Source organism: Mobula birostris, chromosome 26 (assembly GCF_030028105.1).
Source record: "Mobula birostris isolate sMobBir1 chromosome 26, sMobBir1.hap1, whole genome shotgun sequence".
Classification (NCBI taxonomy): Eukaryota; Metazoa; Chordata; class Chondrichthyes; order Myliobatiformes; family Myliobatidae; genus Mobula; species Mobula birostris.
Genome location: NC_092395.1, coordinates 49,028,637 through 49,047,677, shown reverse-complemented (window position 1 = coordinate 49,047,677; position 19,041 = coordinate 49,028,637). Strand labels below are relative to the sequence as shown.

Below are 19,041 nucleotides of genomic sequence, written 5' to 3'. Positions count from 1 at the left end.
AAGATGAAGCCACACTCAGGTTGGAGGAACAACACCTTATATTCCGTCTGGGTAGCCTCCAACCTGATGGCATGAACATCGACTTCTCTAACTTCCGCTAAGGCCCCACCTCCCCCTCGTACCCCATCTGTTACTTATTTTTATGCACACATTCTTTCTCTCACTCTCCTTTTTCTCCCTCTGTCCCTCTGAATATACCTCTTGCCCATCCTCTGGGTCCCCCCCCCCCCCCGTCTTTCTTCCTGGACCTCCTGTCCCATGATCCTCTCGTATCCCCTTTTGCCAATCACCTGTCCAGCTCTTGGCTCCATCCCTCCCCCTCCTGTCTTCTCCTATCATTTTGGATCTCCCCCTCCCCCTCCAACTTTCAAATCCCTTACTCACTCTTCCTTCAGTTAGTCCTGACGAAGGGTCTCGGCCTGAAACGTCGACTGCACCTCTTCCTACAGATGCTGCCTGGCCTGCTGCGTTCACCAGCAACTTTGATGTGTGTTGCTTGAATTTCCAGCATCTGCAGAATTCCTGTTGTTCACTAGGGGGAAGGCAATTTTGGGTTGGATGTTCTGTAATGAATTACTATTAAGGTGAAGGTGCTTGGGAAGCTGAAACCTGTGAAGGTTGTTAAGTGACCTGGACTAGATGGCCTGCACCCAGGGTTCTGAAAGAGACAACTGAAAATTGCAAATGTCACTCTGGTCTAGAAGAAAGGAGGGAGGCAAAAGACAGGAAATTGTAGGTCACTTAGACTGACCTCAGTGGTAGGGAAGATGTTGGAGTCCATTATTAAGAATGAGGTTTTGGGGTACTTGGAGGCACATGATAAAATATGCTGAAGTCAGCATGGTTTCCTCAAGGGGAAATCTTGCCTGACAAATCTATTGGAATTTTTTAAGGAAATAATAGGCAGAAGAGTCAGTAGAAGTTATTTTCTTGGGTTTTTTGAAGGATTTTGACAAGGCGCTGCATTTGAGGCTGGTAAACAAGATAGGAACCTATGATATTACAGGAAAGGTACTAGCATGGATAGAAGAGTGGCTGATTGGCAGGAGGCAAAGAGTAGGAATAAAGGAGTCCTTTTCTTGTTGGCTTCTAATGATTAGTGATGTTCCACAGGGGTCGGTGTTAGGACCACTTCTTTTCACATTATATGTCAATGATTTGGAAGATTGGATTGATGGCAGAGCGGACATGATGGGCTGAATGGCCTAATTCTGCTTCTATGTCTTATGGTCTCACTATCAACAGCATCAACTAACATTGTTACATCTGTGAATTTACTTATTATACTTTACATTCAAATCCAAAATATATGTAACAAATAGTAAGTGTTCCATCATAGGTCACAGGTCACCCCTCCATTTGCACTTCCAGCAATGTATACAAAAAAGTGAGCATGTCAGTCAGCATCTATGGAGGGGAATGAGCAGTCAAAATTTTCCCCTTTGGTGCTAAATGGCACTGCACTTTTTGATTACCCTTTTGTCCTGAATGTTCTCATCTTGTCCATCTGTAACCTACTACGCTTATCCCATTGAGCCTTTCTATTTTCAGTTCTTTTTACCTGTTTGCTTATTTTTTTCTTGATACAATCCTTGATGTCCCTGAAAATCAAAAGGAAACTATACACATCATAAATCTGAAATAAAAAAAATCAGAAAATTCTAAGCTACTCAGCAAATCCCACCACACCCATGAGAAGAGAAAAAGAGTCAATATTTCAGGTTGAAAGCAAAGGGAAGGAGACAAATAAACCTTGATAAGCTGCAGAGAGGATGGGGATGGAGGTGTCTCTGACGGAGTCAAATGAGGGAGACCGTGAAGATATGCTGTAAACAAGGTTATCTGGTCAGTAAGTGAATGTGAGTAGTTAGAGAGTGAGAATATATATACAGGAGTGTGGGAGCTGTGAAATGTAGAGCAGGGTGACATGCCTGGAAGCCCAGGCTGGGTATGTCCTCCATTCCCAGAGGAAGTAGAGTACTTGCACCAGTAGGAAATAAGCACTTTTGTTTGCTGATCTGTTATGAAATTTGTGATCTCCGAATATAGGGAGATTGTTGAGATCACTGTGGGAATTCACTGCATATTATTTTCAAATGATTCTCTTCTTTTGTTTGAATGCCCTCAAAGCAGACTACCAATGTGTTGGAAATACATATAAGTATAATATAAGTTCAGGGAAAAAAAATCAGGATTCAGCTCTGTAAAATGAAGAGCATGACTTATAAAAATAAATGCACCGTGGTTATTTTGAGGAAGTAGTTCAAGGTTAGTTCAAGGTTTTCTTCATTATGTGATGTTAAAATTTCAATGATTTGCTCTGTAAGAGTGGTTTAGGCAAAATGATTAGACATATTTAAAGTGTAGATAAATATTGAAAAGTTTGAGGAATTGAGGTTATGTGGAACTGGGATGAAGAGTTTTTCAGACAGACGTAATAAAACTGAATGTTGGGGCAGTTTTAAGATGCTGCTCTTATTTTACTTTGTACTTAGCTATCTTCATTGAAATAAATTGCTCCCTATATTTTTGTTTTTGGATTGTGGGCAGCACTGGCAAGACTACCATTTATTCTTGGATGTCTTATTGATCTTGGGACTTCCAGTCAAAATGGTGCCAACGAACAATGATTCTTCAGACGACGTCTTCCAGATAGGCAGTCTCTTGAATTATTTCTCTTTTTCTATGCCTTCTGCATGTTATTTTTGTCTTAATTTTGCTTTGAAAACTGTTGGATCCTGTGATATGCAGTTTGTAGTTGGATTGAATGATCCAACGCTCTGCTGTCCCGGAGAGGACTGAGAGCTGCCTCGTGGAGAAGGCCATTTTGAAGCGTTGAGGAAGATTGAAGTATCAGCGCGAATGCTTTGGAGGTCAGTGGTCGCTCTCCATGGAGGCCATAGGTTGGCGGGTTGGTAGCGTTTAGAAAGCTGCAGGTTGGTGGCACAGCAGTCGTTCTTCATGGATTCTGATGGGAGGATGTTTTGGAAATTCTATTGGACTGTAGTTTATCTTGCTCTCTTCAGTTTTCTTTGTTTTCTTTCTTGTTGCTGTTGTTGGGTTGGGGTTCCGTGTGTGTGATATATTAGTTTTTGTGAGCGGGAGGGGTTGGGGATATGGGGTCTGATGATCTTGTTAGATTTCCTGTGTGGACTGTCATTTAATTTTTGTGTATGAGAAAGGGGGTCGTGGATTTGATGGTATTGTCGCTGTTCTTTTCTGCAAGGGAAGAGATTGGGGTTTGATGTTATGTCACTGTTCTTGGGCTTCCAGCTGGGTATAGGTTCATTGCATCCAGGTGAGATAGAGGTGCTGCTTTGGAGAATCCTAACCTAGACTAGAATTAAGCTGCATCACTTTGCTGAATGGCTATCTTGAATATCAAAGGCCACAAGCAGTCAATACAGAACAGAAGACTGGGGCTTTCATGTTTGATAGATACAGGAAGTGACTAATGGAATTTAGTTAATGCTGCCTGCTGTGATGCGGTGAAAGGTATTTTAGAAAATAATAACATGCTCTTCTGCATTCCATTAGTAGGAAGTTATTTCTATTAGGTTATAAATGGTGGCTGAAGTAGGGTTGGAGATGGAGGGAATAAAGCCAGTGTTCCTTGAATCAGCTAAATTGTTGTAGCTTCAATTATATAAAATGGTTGATTAGACAAACAGTAAGATTAATGAGCTTGGCTTTGGCTTTGTGGATGGGTCCGCACTTAGGCCTTTTTAAAAATCAATATCCTTTTTCCTTTGTGCAGTTGTTCCCTTTTGATAACACAGGAGGCTATGTAAATATCACATTAGTTCCACTTACCTGTCCTTTGTGGCACTGCATTTTTTTTTCTTTTTAAGAATGTTTTCATTTCCAGTTTGAAATCTGGAAACATAGAAAACGTACAGCACAATACAGGTCCTTCGGCCGACAAAGCTGTGCCGAACATGTCCTTACCTTAGAAAATATCGAGGGTTACCCATAGCCCTCTATTTTTCTAAGCTCTATGTTACCTATCCAGGAGCCTCTTAAAAGACCCTATCTTATCCACCTCCACCACCATAGTCAGCAGCACATTCCACGCACTACTGAGTGTTTTTTTTTAACCAGTTTTTCAGCCAGTGCATTCTAAAATAAAGTAACTGAATAGAAATTTCTCTCTAATACTTCCATCCTTCCTCTGTGTTTCTATTTTTATTTGGAAATACAGTCTGGTAACAGGGCCACGCCACCCAATTACACTCAATTAACCAATTAACCCATACGTCCTTGTGGGAAGAAACCAGAGAACCAGAAGGAATACACATAGTCATGGGGAGAATGTACAGGCTCCTTAGAGACAGCAGTGGAATTGATCTTGGGTGAACTCTCGCACGGCGGAAGGTCCCAATGGAGTATCTGGTAAGGCTCTGAAAACCTGTGCCAACCAACTAGCGGGAGTATTCAAGGACGTTTTCAGTCTCTCACTGCTACGGGCAAAGTTCCCGCTTGCTTCAAAAAGGCAACAATTATACCATTGCCTAAGAAGAATAATGTGAGCTGCCTTAGTGACTATCACTCGGTAGCACTCACATCGACAGTGATGAAATGCTTTGAGAGGTTGGTCATGACTAGACTGAACTCCTGCCTCAGCAAGGACGTGGACCCATTGCAATTTGCCTATCGCCACTGTAGGTCAATAGCAGATGCAATCTCAGTGGTTCTCCACATGGCTTTGGACCACTTGGACAACACAAACATCTATGTCAGGATGCTGTTCATCGACTATAGCTTAGCACTTAATACCATCATTCCCACAATCCTGCTCAAGAAGTTGCAGAACCTGGGCCTCTGTGACGATACAATCATTGTTGGTAGAATCTCAGCTGGTGACGAGAGGACGTACAGGAGTGAGATAAGCCATCTAGTGGAGTGGTGCCGTAGCAACAACCTAGCACTCAACATCAGTGAGACGAAAGAGCTGATTGTGGACTTCTGGAAGGGTAGATGAAGGAACACATACCAATCCTCATAGGGGGATCAGAAGTGGAGAGAGTGAGCAGTTTCAAGTTCCTGGGTGTCAAGATCCCTGAGGATCTAACCTGGTCCCAACATATCGATGTAGTTATAAAGAAGGCGAGACAGGTGAGATACTTCATTAGGAGTTTGAAGAATTTGGCATGTCAACAAATACACTCAAAAACTTCTGTGGTTGTACTGTGGAGAGCATTTTGACTGGCTGCATCACTGTCTGGTATGGGGGGTGGGGTGGGCTACTGCATAGGACCGAAAGAAGCTGCAGAGGGTTGTAAATCTAGTCAGCTCCATCTTGGGCACTAGCCGACAAAGTAACCAGGACATCTTCAGGGAGCGGTGTCTCAGAAAGGCAGCGTCCATTATTGAGGACTTCCAGCACCCAGGGCATGCCCTTTTCTCACTGTTACCATCAGGTAGGACAGTGGTCCCCAACCTCCGGGCCGCAGACCGATACATTGCCGCGAAGAATACAGTGGTGCAGCAGTAGTCGGAATGCACCCAGCACATCTTTAAGAAAAAAGCCAAAATAAACAAGCTAATTAATTAGGTGCCGCCTGGCATGTAAATGTTGACCCAGATACGTGCCGGGCGGCACCTAATTAATTAGCTTGTTTATTTCATCTTTTTTCTTAATGATGTGCTGGGTACATTCCGACTACCGCTGCACCACTGTATTCTTTGCGACAATGTATCGGTCCGCAGCCCGGAGATTGGGGACCACTGAGGTAGGAGGCACAGAAGCCTAAAGGCTGACACTCAGCAATTCAGGAACAGCTTCTTCCCCTCTGCCGTCCAATTCCTAAATGGACATTGAACCCTTGGACACTACCTCACTTTTTAAAATATATAGTGTTTCTGTTTTTGTATATTTTTAATCTATTCAATATGCATATACTGTAATTGATTTACTTATCTTTATTTTATTTATTATTCTTTTTTCCCTTCTATATTATGTATTGCATTGAACTGCTGCTGCTAAATTAACAAATTTCACGTCACATGCCGGTGATAATAAACTTGATTCTGATTCTGGGTCGCTGGTACTGTAATAACATTACGCTAGCGGTTATGCTATAATGCCACCTACATTGCTCTTTTCTCAATTACCTTAAATCTGTGTCTTTGTTTAACTACACTTCAGGCTACGAAAAATGTTTTTCTTTGCTTTTCTTGATGTTAAACCCTTCATAATTATTCTTGTTAAATGTACTCCTTACATTCAGGGAAACAATTCCAGCTTTTCTTATCACGGAACTAAATTTACTTGTTCTAAAGCATTGGTGAGCTTCTTAAAAATTGTTAGCAGAATTAAACACAATGCTCAAGTAGACATCTGATCATTACCATTTCTCAAGGTTTATGACTTTGTGTTTAACTTACATTTTAACCCTTCCTTTTAAATAATAACAATCGACCAAACTATTAATTTACTCAGTTTTAACGTAAAAGAGTTAAATCACCCTGTAAAACATAACAAGATTTTTGCTTATATTAAGAAATTTAAGGTCCCTATTATTTTTTTTACTAGAAACTCACATACACAAATGTGATAATCTATGTTTTAGCCTTTGGAATGGACTTTGTTTTCACTCTTTTCAGGCCTAATCTAGAGGAGTTTCGATTCTTATAGATAATATACTCTCCTATGTCCAACATAAGGTAGTGTCTGACACTAATGGACATTTTGTTATAGTTTCAGGAAAACTAGATAATAAATTAATAGTATTTGCCAATGTGTATGCCCCAAATGTAGATGAACCAGGATTCTTTGAGCGTTTTTTTCCCCCGTTTTTACCAGATCTGAATCTTTATTCTTTGGTGATGGGAGGACATTTTTAACTGTTGGCTAGACCCAATTTTAAACAGATCATCATCTAAAGCAGTGTCTCTTAATAAATCAGCTTTGTTTATTCAATCATTTTTATTGAAGTGTGGTATAGTTGATGTTTGGCATTTTTTTATATCCTTCAGATAGGGAGTATTCTTTTTTTTCCCCATGTTCATCATACTTATTCCAGGATTGATTATTTTTGTATTGTTAATCAAATGATTTCATCAGTTCGTTCCTGTGAATATAAAGAGATTGCTATTTCAGATCAGGCTCCTATATTTCTATCTTTAAAACTCCCTGGTCTTCCTCAAACTAACAGATTTTGGCGTTTTAATACAACTTTGTTATCTGATAAGGAATTTTTAAAATTTCTAGAGAAGCATATTATTTTGTTTTTTGAAGAGAATAAAAAGGAAGAGACTTCTAATCTTATTGTATGGGATACTTTCAAGGCCTATATTAGAGGACAAATTATTCCTTATACTGCGAGTGTTAAGAATAAAGCTAATAAAGAATTGAATTAGCCAATCAGTTGAAACAATTAGATCAAAAATACGCTACAGCTTCAGATCCTGTTTTATATAAAAGACGTGTTGAAGTTAAAACTAAATTTGATCTTCTGTTAACATATCCAATTGAAACTCAACTTCTTAAAGATAAAACTCAATTTTACATTCATGGAGATAAATCAGGCAAAGTATTGGCTAACCAATTAAAAACTTCTGTAGTTAAACAGCAAATTAAATAAATTTGTAAAACTAGTGGTGATAGGGCAATTGATTACTCTGAAATAAATGATAACTTTATTGAATTCTATTCTAAACTTTATAGTTCTGATTCCCCTAAAGATAATACTGTAATGAATAATTTTCTAGATCAATTAAGTATCCCTGCACTTTCTGCAGATAATTGCAAGCAGATGGATCAATCCATTTCTTATGAGGAAATAGCCGAGGCTGTACATTCATTACACTTGAGGAAGGCTCCGGGTCCAGATGGATTTTCTGGAGAATTTTATAAGGCTTTTTCTTCGTTAATTATACCGCAGTTACACTTAGTCTTTTTGGATTCTTTCCAATTGGGTAGTTTGCCTCAATCTTTTTATGAAGCTTCTATTTCACTTATCCTAAAAAAGAACAAGGATCCAACTGAATGCTCTTCATATAGGCCAATTTCATTACTCAATGTTGATACTAAAATTCTTTTTAAAGTTCTGGCTCGTAGGATTGAAAATACCTTACCCTATTATTTCTGATGATCAGACTGGATTTATTAAAACCGACATTCCCATTTTAATATATGCAGTGTGTTAAATGTTACTTACTCTCCTTCTCAGGAGATATCAGAATGTGTGATATCCTTAGATGCTGAGAAGGCCTTCGATCAGGTTGAATGGAATTATTTATTTAAAACCGTAGAAAAATTTAATTTTGGACCAGATTTTATTCAATGGATTAAATTACTTTATTTATCTCCTTCTGCTCGGGTTCTTACTAATTTTCAAAATTCCAAACCATTTAAATTTCACTGCGGAACTAGACAAGGCTGTCCGTTGAGTCATTTGCTTTTTGATCTATCTTTAGAACCCCTTGCCATTGCTTTTCGAGAATCTAATGATATCTGTGGTATGTTAATGAGAGGTATCATCCTCAAAATCTCGCTTTATGCTGATGATAAATTGCTTTTTATCTCTAATGTTGAGACCTTGTTACCTTGCGTACTTTCTTTACTCTCCCGTTTTACCAGTTTTCAGGATATAAATTGAACCTACATAAGAGTGAATTATTTCCTTTAAATAATTTGGTATCAATTAATACTAATCTCCCTTTTAAAATTGTAAGGAATCAATTTACTTATTTGGGTGTAACAATCACTAAGAATTACAAACACCCGTTTAAAGAAAACTTCCTTACTTTATTGAACCATGTAAAAAAGATAGCATTAAATTGGTCACCTCTTTCAATATCGTTGATTGGATGAATTAATTCTATTAAAATGAATATACTACCTAAAGTTTTATATCTTTTTCGAGCTTTACCAGTTTTTATTCCTAAATCCTTTTTTGACTCTCTTGAATCTATTTTATCTTCCTGTATATGGAAAAATAAACGTCCTCGTTTAAATAAAGTTCATCTTCAAAAACATAAGAAGTCTAGAGGCTTAGCCTTAGCTAATTTTAGGTTTTATTACTGGGCAGTTAATATATGATATCTTACGTTTTGGCTATATTATATTAATCATGTAGACTGTCTGGTATGGGTTTCTTTAGAAGCTAACTCTGTTAATAAATTTTCTATTATTTCTCTTCTTGGATCCTCACTTCCTTTATTTGTAAGTAAACTAACTGATAATAATAGTTAAACATACTCTGAGGATCTGGATACAATTTAGAAAACATTTTGGTTTATTAAGATTTCCCCTTTCTAGTCCCATTTATTCTAATTTTTTTTAAAACCCTCCATGACTGATTTAGTTTTTAAAGAATGAGACAGGTTGGGTATTAAATGATTTTGGGTTCTGTTTGTTGGAGGAAATCTTTTTTCAATTGAGCAATTGTCAGCTAAATATAGCTTACCCAAGACTCACTTTTTTAGATATCTACAAATCAGAGACTTCCTAAGATCTCAATTATGCACATTTCCTATAAGCTCAGATAAGAACTTACTAGATGTCATTTTTAATTTGACATCTTTTCATAATGGTTAAATATCTAATATTTATGGTATGTCATTGGAGACGAGGAATGTTCCTTTAGACAAAATTAAGAATCTCTGGGAACAGGATTTACAGACATCAATATCTGAGGAAACTTGGAATGAAATTTTTAAACTGGTTAATACTTCATCGCTATGTGCTCGCCATTCCCTCATACAATTTAAGGTGGTCCATAGAGTCCATATGACTAAAGATAAGCTGTCTCGTTTTTATTCGGATATATCTCCCTACTGTGACAGATGTAATAATGGAGAAGCTTCATTAATTCATATGCTTTGGATTTGGCCATGTCTTGAAAAATATTGGAAAGAAGTTTTTCAAACTTTTTCTTTACTTTTCAAAGTCAATTTTAAGCCTAGTCCTCTGACAGCCCTATTTGGTATTGTTGCAGGGCAAGATATCAAGCTGAAGATATCTGACTTACATATTTTGGCCTTTAGCTCTCTTATAGCTAGGAGGGTGCTTTTGTTTAAATGGAAAGATGTTTCTCCTCTTACTCATGCTCAATGGTTATGCGACATTATGTCTTGCTTAGGTCTAGAGAAGATTCGTTGTTTAATTTCTGAATCTCGTCAACACTTTCAAACATTGTGGGGACTCTTTCTGAATTTTTTTCAAAACTTTCAAAACCCTCAATTGGTTGTTTAAATTTAGATGTTGGCTATTATTAATTTTTTATTATATGAGAAGGTATTTTACCTTTTTTTCTCCTTAATAAACAGCTTTGGTCTTGGTAGAGGTTAGACACTCTTGTAATAAATTAGTATATTTCAATATAACTTTGACTAACCTACATGAATACGGGGTAATGAGACTGTTGTTATGAATAGATATAATGTAATTGGTAGTTTTTTTGACCTTTTATATATACTTTCTTGTACTCTGTATTCTTCTATGTAGAAACTAATAAAAATATTGAAAGAGTACATCTCTTTGTAGCAGTCCACTGTTTCTGCAGACTTTGAGGCAGTCATCCAAGAGAGCGACGGTAATTGGCCTAAGATTACTGCCCAGTGGCACCTTGCTCACCGATCATGAGGTTCTTTGAGGGGTTGGTAACAGATCATATAAAATCCCTCCTTCCAGCTACATTGGACCCTTTCCGGTTTTCCTGCCACAAATGTCCATTGATGATGTCATAGCCTTGGCCCTCCTCTCTGTCTTGTTCCACCCAGGAAATGATGCCTTATACACCAGGATGCTGATCATCGACTTCAGCGCAGCATTTAACACGGTCATCCCTCAGACGCTGGTGCATAAACTATCCTCATTAGAACTCAACATTCCTCTCTGTAACTGCTGTTACGTACCCCGTAACTGGGTTGCCAAACCAGCAGAAATGGACCACTTAGTTGGAGTCTGGATTACTGGAACTAAGAAAGTTTTATTAAAGAAATAAGTAACACAGTACTCTAAAGGTAAGGATATAAATGCAGCGGATTAGCAATGATAAAACACATGTACACAGAACTAGGATAATAGGATCAATCAAGCTCTATCGCAGTCTAGGGGTAAAATGATCAGTCTCAAGTGACACAGAGTTCACTTCCGTTTAGTACAGTTCGCAGTAATCGCTGTTGTGCCATTGGGGGGAGGGAGAGAGAGAGAGCGAATGCTGATATTCAAATTGGATTCAACAGACCTTTGATATTTCAACAGACCTTTGATATGTCAGCTTTCGGGCGAGCCCTTTGTAATGTCTTCTGAGGTCACCGACTGTGACCCCTCCATTCCGGATACAATCGTTCTTCTACGGTGAACCCAGCACCCAGGCAAGGGTGGACACACACCAGGTTCCCGCCGATCGTACCTTCTCACCCTGTGCGTCTATGGTTGGTCCCGCGGTCAGACCTCCAAAACTCCCACCAACTTGGGGCACACTGCTTTTCCAGGGTCTCGTTATCTTGTGGTGTGTTCCTTGCCTTAGCGAACCTGTTCCTTTTATCCCCCTGCTGGAGTATCGCCTGTCCATCAAACTTCAAACAGTTCAGGTTCAAAGCAACCGGTCTAAACAATACTCGGAACTGTGTCTCTTTTCGGTAATCTCTCTCGTCTCTCTCTGATTAGCATTTTGAATGTTTCCCCCATTTGTCTCTCTCTTATCTCTCTTATCGGCATCAATCTTCTGATAACCTGGTATTTTGTCACACTGCATCTTGGGCTTCTCGACTAAAGGACTCCAATCAGTCTGGGTTGGCAGCAATATATCAAGTTCCATCACACAAAGCGCACCCTATGACTACGTGCTCAGCATGCTGCTGATTTGTGACTGCAATGCCAGATCCAGCTCAAACTACATCATCAAATTCGCTGATGATATAACAGTGATAGGCTTCATCGACAATCATGTTGGCATACAGAGAGGTAGAGAGGCTTGTCAAATATTTTGAGAATAACAACCTGAGTCTGGGTGTTCAAAACAAAAGGGGTGTTCAAAACAAAAGAGGTGTTTGTGAGATTTTGTTTCTTCGAGGGCTCAGCAGTGACTGCTTTTTACATTGCATGCAGATTCATCCGGCAGCTTGAAGGATTTGATCCGCTCAGTCATTCATTCGTTGAACCTTCATAAATGTTTACAAACCGAATTATATTCTGTGCCCTAACCTCATGCAGTTGATTATCTTATCCTTTCTTTAAATCTCACTGTTGCTATCTGATTGCCATAGGACAGGTCAAGGAAAGAAAATGATAGATTTGTTGAAGTGTATAATTCTGTGAGTCTATGAGGAAGACTGCAAGCCTAGTGTGTTGGGAACAACTTTTTTGTGTCCTAGGTTCTTCCAGGTGTTACTGTTACAACTGAATACTGGGGCTAGGTTGGCCCTTTCAAAGAGCTGAGTTAATCCCTTTGCTGTGAGTCTGGAGCCACCTATAGGCTGGTCAAGGTAATTGTGATGCACCTGATGTTTATTTTCCAGAGACAATAAGTTTCACGGTTGCCATTACTGATTCTAAATTGATTTGTTATAGTTTCAGATTATTTGCTTATAAATAAAACATAAATAAATTTCTGATGATATATTGCATTATATTTTTCTTAATTCTCATCTTGAGTATTTCTAGCATTTCAGTATTAATTTTAGATACCATCAGTATTTTACTGCTGTAATCAAGTAATTACCTGAATTTAAGTTCCAGCTGCTTTGTGTTTCTGGACCTGAATGTTTTATTAGTGAAGCTGTGTGCTATTCTCGAAAAGTGCTTAGAGAAAAATACAATGAGGCCAGATGCAGACTGGAGGAGCAACACCTCATGTTCTGTTTTGGTAGCGTCCAATCTGATGGCATGAATATTAATTTGTTTAACTTCTGGTCACTGGCAGCGCCAGAGATTTTTTTCTTGCTGGTGCTACAGTGGGGCTGAATTATTCAGTGATGGTGCTGAGGGATGTACTGTATGGTAATATGTATTCGCAAGGCCAGACGCATGGCATTCAAAAGTCAGTTCCAAGCATTATGTGCCTACTATAAATGCCTCTGTTGATTCACAAGCAACAACAATTGATAGATCTAATATAGAAGTGAACTGTGACAGTATCAACAGCATTAGAGACAACCCGGGCTGCAAAGAGCATAAACAACCAAACCGACAGAGCATCCAACCCACGGCGCACAACGTGAACCACGCACCAATCCCACAATCAGCGCCAAATGCGTGCTTTTCAACTGAAAAACACAACACTAGCCCACAATGTCCATTGCTATTCGCATTACATGAGACAGACAATGTCAAAAGATACACCATTATTAAAGTCAAATAAGGTAAACAACAGATGCAAGGTTTTACCAGGAGTTGGACAAATTGTACTCTGACCATGCAATACCTCAATTAATTCGGCTACTGAATTTAAAACAAAAATCAACAGAATCACCGCTTGGAAGTCTAAGCAAAACCAGTAAGCTTAATAGGAGTAAATGTAATATTTTAGGATTTTCAGGAAACATAAGGACTATGGGGTATCCACCACAAAATAATAATTATAATCAGCATTAGTCTTGGCCCAAATTTAAAAAAAATCAACTGCACTCCCCATTGATTTTTTCAGAGAAGCACAATCCATCTGTTGTTGTGATTGGTGGCGAAAGCATCAGTGATTTTCTGGATGTCAAGTGCCTTGGTCTTCTGGTTGTTTATGGCCAACAGGGCCAAGTTGCTGTTCTGAGCATCGCCGCTGCTATTCCTTAGGTAGTTTTTGAGGCATCTGAGGCAAGAGAAACTCCTTTCGCATGAGGCAGATGTCACAGGCAGAGTCAGTGATATGCACATTAGTTTGTATAAATCTATAAAAGCATCGCGGTAGGGTCTCATTAGAGCTAGTAATTCCACTGTGTCGTTCACTGTTTGTCCTTGCTTTTGTTGTGTTTCCAGCATACCTGATGAAGCTCTGCAGTCAGATTCACTTCAGTCACTCCATAGTATTGGGAGCTTGTGTTTGGGACTCAATGCTGAGACTCCAGTCAGAACACCCCCAGTCTCAATTGAGAACTGTCTTTTCACTTCAGTCAGAAGTGTGTCTATAACCGGATAGAAACAGTACTTGTGAAGGTCATCAGAGGATGTGACATGTGTGCGTTCGGTTTGGGCCTCAACAACGAAATCATGTAGGCGGCGGGGTGGTTGGGCCTATCTCCTTTCATATGGTCTGCTCTGTATACTGGCCTTGACGCATAGGTCCCTAACTCTTTCCTGAATTTCACTTCATGATTCCTCTCTCCGTTTTGCTGAGAGTGCATCGATAACAGACTGAGCCAAGTCCACAGCGGATGAAAGCTCCAAACTGAGAGATTGTAGCTGGTCTGACATGAACTTGGTGACTCGGAATAAATCTTCAAACAGAGTGAGAAGTAAAGCAAACTGCTCGTCAATCAGTCCATTTACAGCTCTGGCCTCCGTTTTCCTCCGTGCATTTGGTTGACCCATAATATCCTGTAGTGTAGCTAGAATAGCAGGGAGTGATTTCCTTACAGCCCACAAAGCTGTATACTGCCATGCCCAGCGTGTATCTGACAATTTCTTCAACTCCATGGGCTGTGCAGTTGATTCCAGTTCTCTGTGTTTCTTGATCAAAAGATATTGGGCAACAGAGTTTGAAAATAAGTTGTAAAGCAGCTGCACAGTTTCAAAAAACTAACCGGCTTGTACATTGCTCACAACATCCACTAAAACAAGGTTAAGTCTGTGAGCATGGCAATGTATATATAATGCCTGTGGGACCTCTTTCCTGAACCTCTCTTGTACCCCGTTATTGCACCTGGACATCACTACCGCCCCATCATAATGCTGACCTATACACGCGTTCTTATCAGTAACACACTGGGCGAGTGTCTGTTCAATGCGACTCTGCATCCAACCCTTCTGCTGGAGTGAAGTGCAAGAATTCTTCAAGCACTGTTTTTTATTCAAATACCGCACCACCACTGATATTTGCTCCTTTTTACTCAAGTCTTTACTTTCATCCACCATGATGGCAAAATGTCCAGCCTCCTTGATTTCTGCACTTATTTGACGTCTGATTATATCTGCCATGATACCCATAATTTCATTTTGGATATTGTGATGGGTGATTTTTGCATTTCCAGGATTGTCCTCTATTTTTTTTTTTTAGCTAGTCTTATCAAACTGCCCAATTATACTGAGCAACTCAACAAAGTTTCCCCTATTGCCTGATCCATCCATCCGGTGTCCTTGCCGGGCAATGCCTTGGCATGCAGTACAGTGTGGAGACTCAACCACTGCTCTCATATACTCCCGATTTTCTTGGACAATCCTTGCATGCCCTTTATCAAGCATATTTCCCAATCTTGACCCGTCTTGTTTTCTCAATATGAATTCGGCCCATGCTTCCATAGCAAACTCATGAGCTGCACTTACATGGTGCGTTTTGAAAACAGTTGTAGCTTTCCGCCAGTTGTGGTAACCGAGGACAGTGAAGGTAGACTTAGAATGGAACCCCTGTCCTCCACACAGGAAATGCCTGCATGCGAAGCAGAACGTAGTATCTTTTGTGATCAAATATTCCAGCCAGGAGTACAGGTCAAACCAGCCACGAATAAAACTCGTTTGCTGATTGCCAAACTGTTGTGAAGGGTACTTTTCCAATGCTGGCCGATGGGGTCCTTCCTCAGGCTGCTGGCTAACATTGCTAACGGTATTCCCACTATGACTAAGAGCAGCTTCATCCACGTTCTCTTCTGAATCCCACTCCATTTCTTGTTCCTCTACTTTGCCCTCACACTCCTTTGATTAACTGCTGTTGTCCTCATAACCATATATAACCATATAACAATTACAGCACGGAAACAGGACATCTCGGCCCTTCTAGTCCGTGCCGAACGCTTACTCTCACCTAGTCCCACTGACCTGCACTCAGCCCATAACTCTCCATTCCTTTCCTGTCCATATACCTATCCAATTTTTCTTTAAATGACAATATCGAACCAGCCTCTACCATTTCTACTGGAAGCTCGTTCCACACAGCCACCACTCTCTGAGTAAAGAAGTTCCCCCTCGTGTTACCCCTGAACTTTTGCCCCCAGCTCTCAACTCATGTCTTCTTGTTTGAACCTCCCCTACTCTCAATGGAAAAAGCCTATCCACGTCAACTCTATCTTTCCCCCTCATAATTTTAAATACCTCTATCAAGTCCCCCCTCAACCTCCTACGCTCCAAAGAATAAAGACCTAACTTGTTCAACCTTTCTCTGTAACTCAGGTGCTGAAACCCAAGTAAAATTCTAGTAAGTCTTCTCTGTACTATCTCTATATTGTTGACTTCTTTCCTATTGATGTACTATCAATAACTCCAAAAGACTGGAAGTAGAGTAAATACTGAAAGACTTTTATTAGCAGTAAAATGTGACCTCGACCATGCTGAGTATCTGCCCCTGGACTGAGAGGAGGAGCAATGGCGCAGTCCCCTTTATTCAGGGGTCTGTGGGAGGAGCCACAGGAGCAGTCAGCAGAGGGGCATGTTCAGACAGGTAACCCAGTTACAACATTAATATATGGTTTACCACACCTATAATTCGGTGACCAGAACTGTACACAATACTCCAAATTTGGCCTTACCAATGTCTTGTACTATTTTAACATTACATCCCAACTCCTATACTCAGTGCTCTGATTTATAAAGGCCAGCATACCAAAAACTTTCTTCACCACCCTATCCACATGAGATTCCACCTGCAGGGAACTATGCACCATTATTCCTAGATCACTCTGTTCTACTGCATTCTTCAATGCCCTATTATTTACCATGTATGTCCTATTTTGATTAGTCCTACCAAAATGTAGCACCTCACACTTAGCAACATTAAACTCCATCTGCCATCTTTCAGCCCACTCTTCTAACTGGCCTAAATCTCTCTGCAAGCTTTGAAAACCTGCTTCATTATCCACAACGCCACCTATCTTAGTATCATCTGCATACTTACTAATCCAATTTATCACCCCATCATCCAGATCATTAATGTATATGACAAACAATATTGGACCCAGTACGGATCCCTGAGGCACACCACTAGTCACTGGCCTCCAACTCATCCACATTTACATCTTTCTGCATGTCACTTTCAATTAAGACAAGCTCAGACTGAGACACCACTGATTCCTCTGGATGAGGTCGTTTTCTCACTAAAAATCGATCCATTTTTCACCCCAGCCAAAATAATGTACATGTCAGGCCCACGCTAATTTGTAAAAGCACTGTGTGTGTGTGTGTGTGTGTGGTGTGTGTGTGTGGTGTGTGTGTGTGTGGCATCTGTTAGTCTCGCGAGACCATGGATCTGTGCCTGGATCCTGCACAATGTATGTATACTATCAGTCTCTCGCGTGAGTGAGAGTGAGTGACATCACCACCTTAAATGATCTTAGATCAGCTTAACTGATCTGAGGACAGCAATGGCAAGACATTGACAATGAATGAGTAAGTAGAAATGTAGAGTGGATCTGACCTTAGACTAGCACAGTTTATAACTTTATTGCTGCATGGGTGCTATGGTAATTGGGGGCACGATTTCACTAGATCAGCTGGAGAAACAAGCTGTATTCAAAACTATACAGAGAAAGCAGCTGCAATTTGTATGTCAAATTTCAGTTAATTTCTTCGTGGTGCTATTGTAATTTCTGCTGGTGCCACTGCTTCTGGTAACTACTCCCTTCTGTTCCCCACCTCCTCCCTTTGTTTTCCCTCATTCAGATGACCATCTCACCCCTTCTTTCTCCTACTCTGTCCTTTTGATCTGTCCATCACCTCCCTCAGTTCCTCACGCCTGTTTTCTTTAGCTCTTTACCTCTTCCACATATTACCTCCTAGCTTCTCATTTCACCCCCCCACCCCACCTTCACCCACTTACCTGCTCCATCACCTGGACTTACCTGTTGCCTATCAACTTGTGTTTCTCGCTGTCCCCCGCTCCTTTTATTCTGGTTTCTGCCGCTTTCCTTTCCAGTCCTGCTGAAGAGTTCTGGCCCGAAATGTCAACTGTTAATTTCCCTCCATACATGCAGTTGATCCAGAATTTTGTGTGTGTTACTCAAGGTTTCATGAATCTGCAGAATCTTTTGTGCCCCTCTCTTACCATGTTTTTACTGTCGCAATATGTTGCTACAATAGTGTTGCCTGGGGTCATACTGTTTCTGAGAATAATGGTTTCAAATTAGTAGATTATTTTAGTGTATATCTGTGGAAACCATCCTTTAGTATTTTCTGTAGACTTAATGCGGTGGTCTCCAACCTCTGGGCCGCGGACCGATACATTGCTGTGAAGAATGCAGTAGTGCCCCGTTAGTGGGAACGCACCCAGCACATCTTTAAGAAAAAAAACAAAATAAACAAGCTAATTAACTAGGTGCCGCCTGGCACGTAAATGTCGGCCCAGATCAGAGGTGATTGCCGATTGCGTTGCCTCTGATCTGGGCTGACATTTATGTGCCGGGTGGCACCAAGTCAATTAGCTTGTTTATTTCGGCTTTTTTCTTAAAGATGTGCTGGGTGCGTTCCGACTACTGCTGCACCACTGCATTCTTTGCGGCAATATATTGGTCCACGGCCTGGAGGTTTCGGACCACTGACTTAATGGATTGGTATACAATTTAGTACTGTGAATTATGTTGTTCAACCAATAAATTTGTTAGTATGTTGAAGATAGCAAAAGTGACTGAGCCTTTCTCTGCACTTGAACATGTTGGAAGAAGGGATAGAAGAGCTCTTTTAAGTACAGTTTTCATGTAGCTCCTTGTTTTGATCCCTGCAGATCTGGGATGTAGCAGATCCTGAAGGCAAAGGCTATCTGGATAAGCAAGTATGTACATCATGATTTTACTGATTCTGACATGCTGATTATTCACTAATTCATCTCACCCCTAACACATTGTTTACATTTCAGGGCTTTTATGTAGCTTTACGCCTGGTTGCGTGTGCACAGAATGGCCATGACGTTAGCCTGAGCAGTCTAAATGTGACATTGCCACCACCCAAATTTGTAAGTG

The 19,041-nt window shown here is 40.2% G+C and overlaps 1 protein-coding gene across 10 annotated transcripts in view; it reads left to right on the top strand.

Annotated features, from left to right (window-relative positions):
- Positions 1-19,041, top strand: part of eps15l1a (epidermal growth factor receptor pathway substrate 15-like 1a) — a 475,482-nt gene that overhangs the window by 74,364 nt on the left and 382,077 nt on the right. For 9 of the 10 annotated variants that reach the window (XM_072244311.1, XM_072244309.1, XM_072244310.1 and 6 more), the window contains exons 4-5: positions 18,807-18,854; positions 18,939-19,034. The exons of the other annotated variant lie outside the window; for it this stretch is intronic. In XM_072244311.1, the coding sequence (XP_072100412.1) occupies positions 18,807-18,854; positions 18,939-19,034 (144 nt within the window). The remainder of the gene's footprint in view (positions 1-18,806; positions 18,855-18,938; positions 19,035-19,041) is intronic. 10 annotated transcript variants of the gene reach the window in all.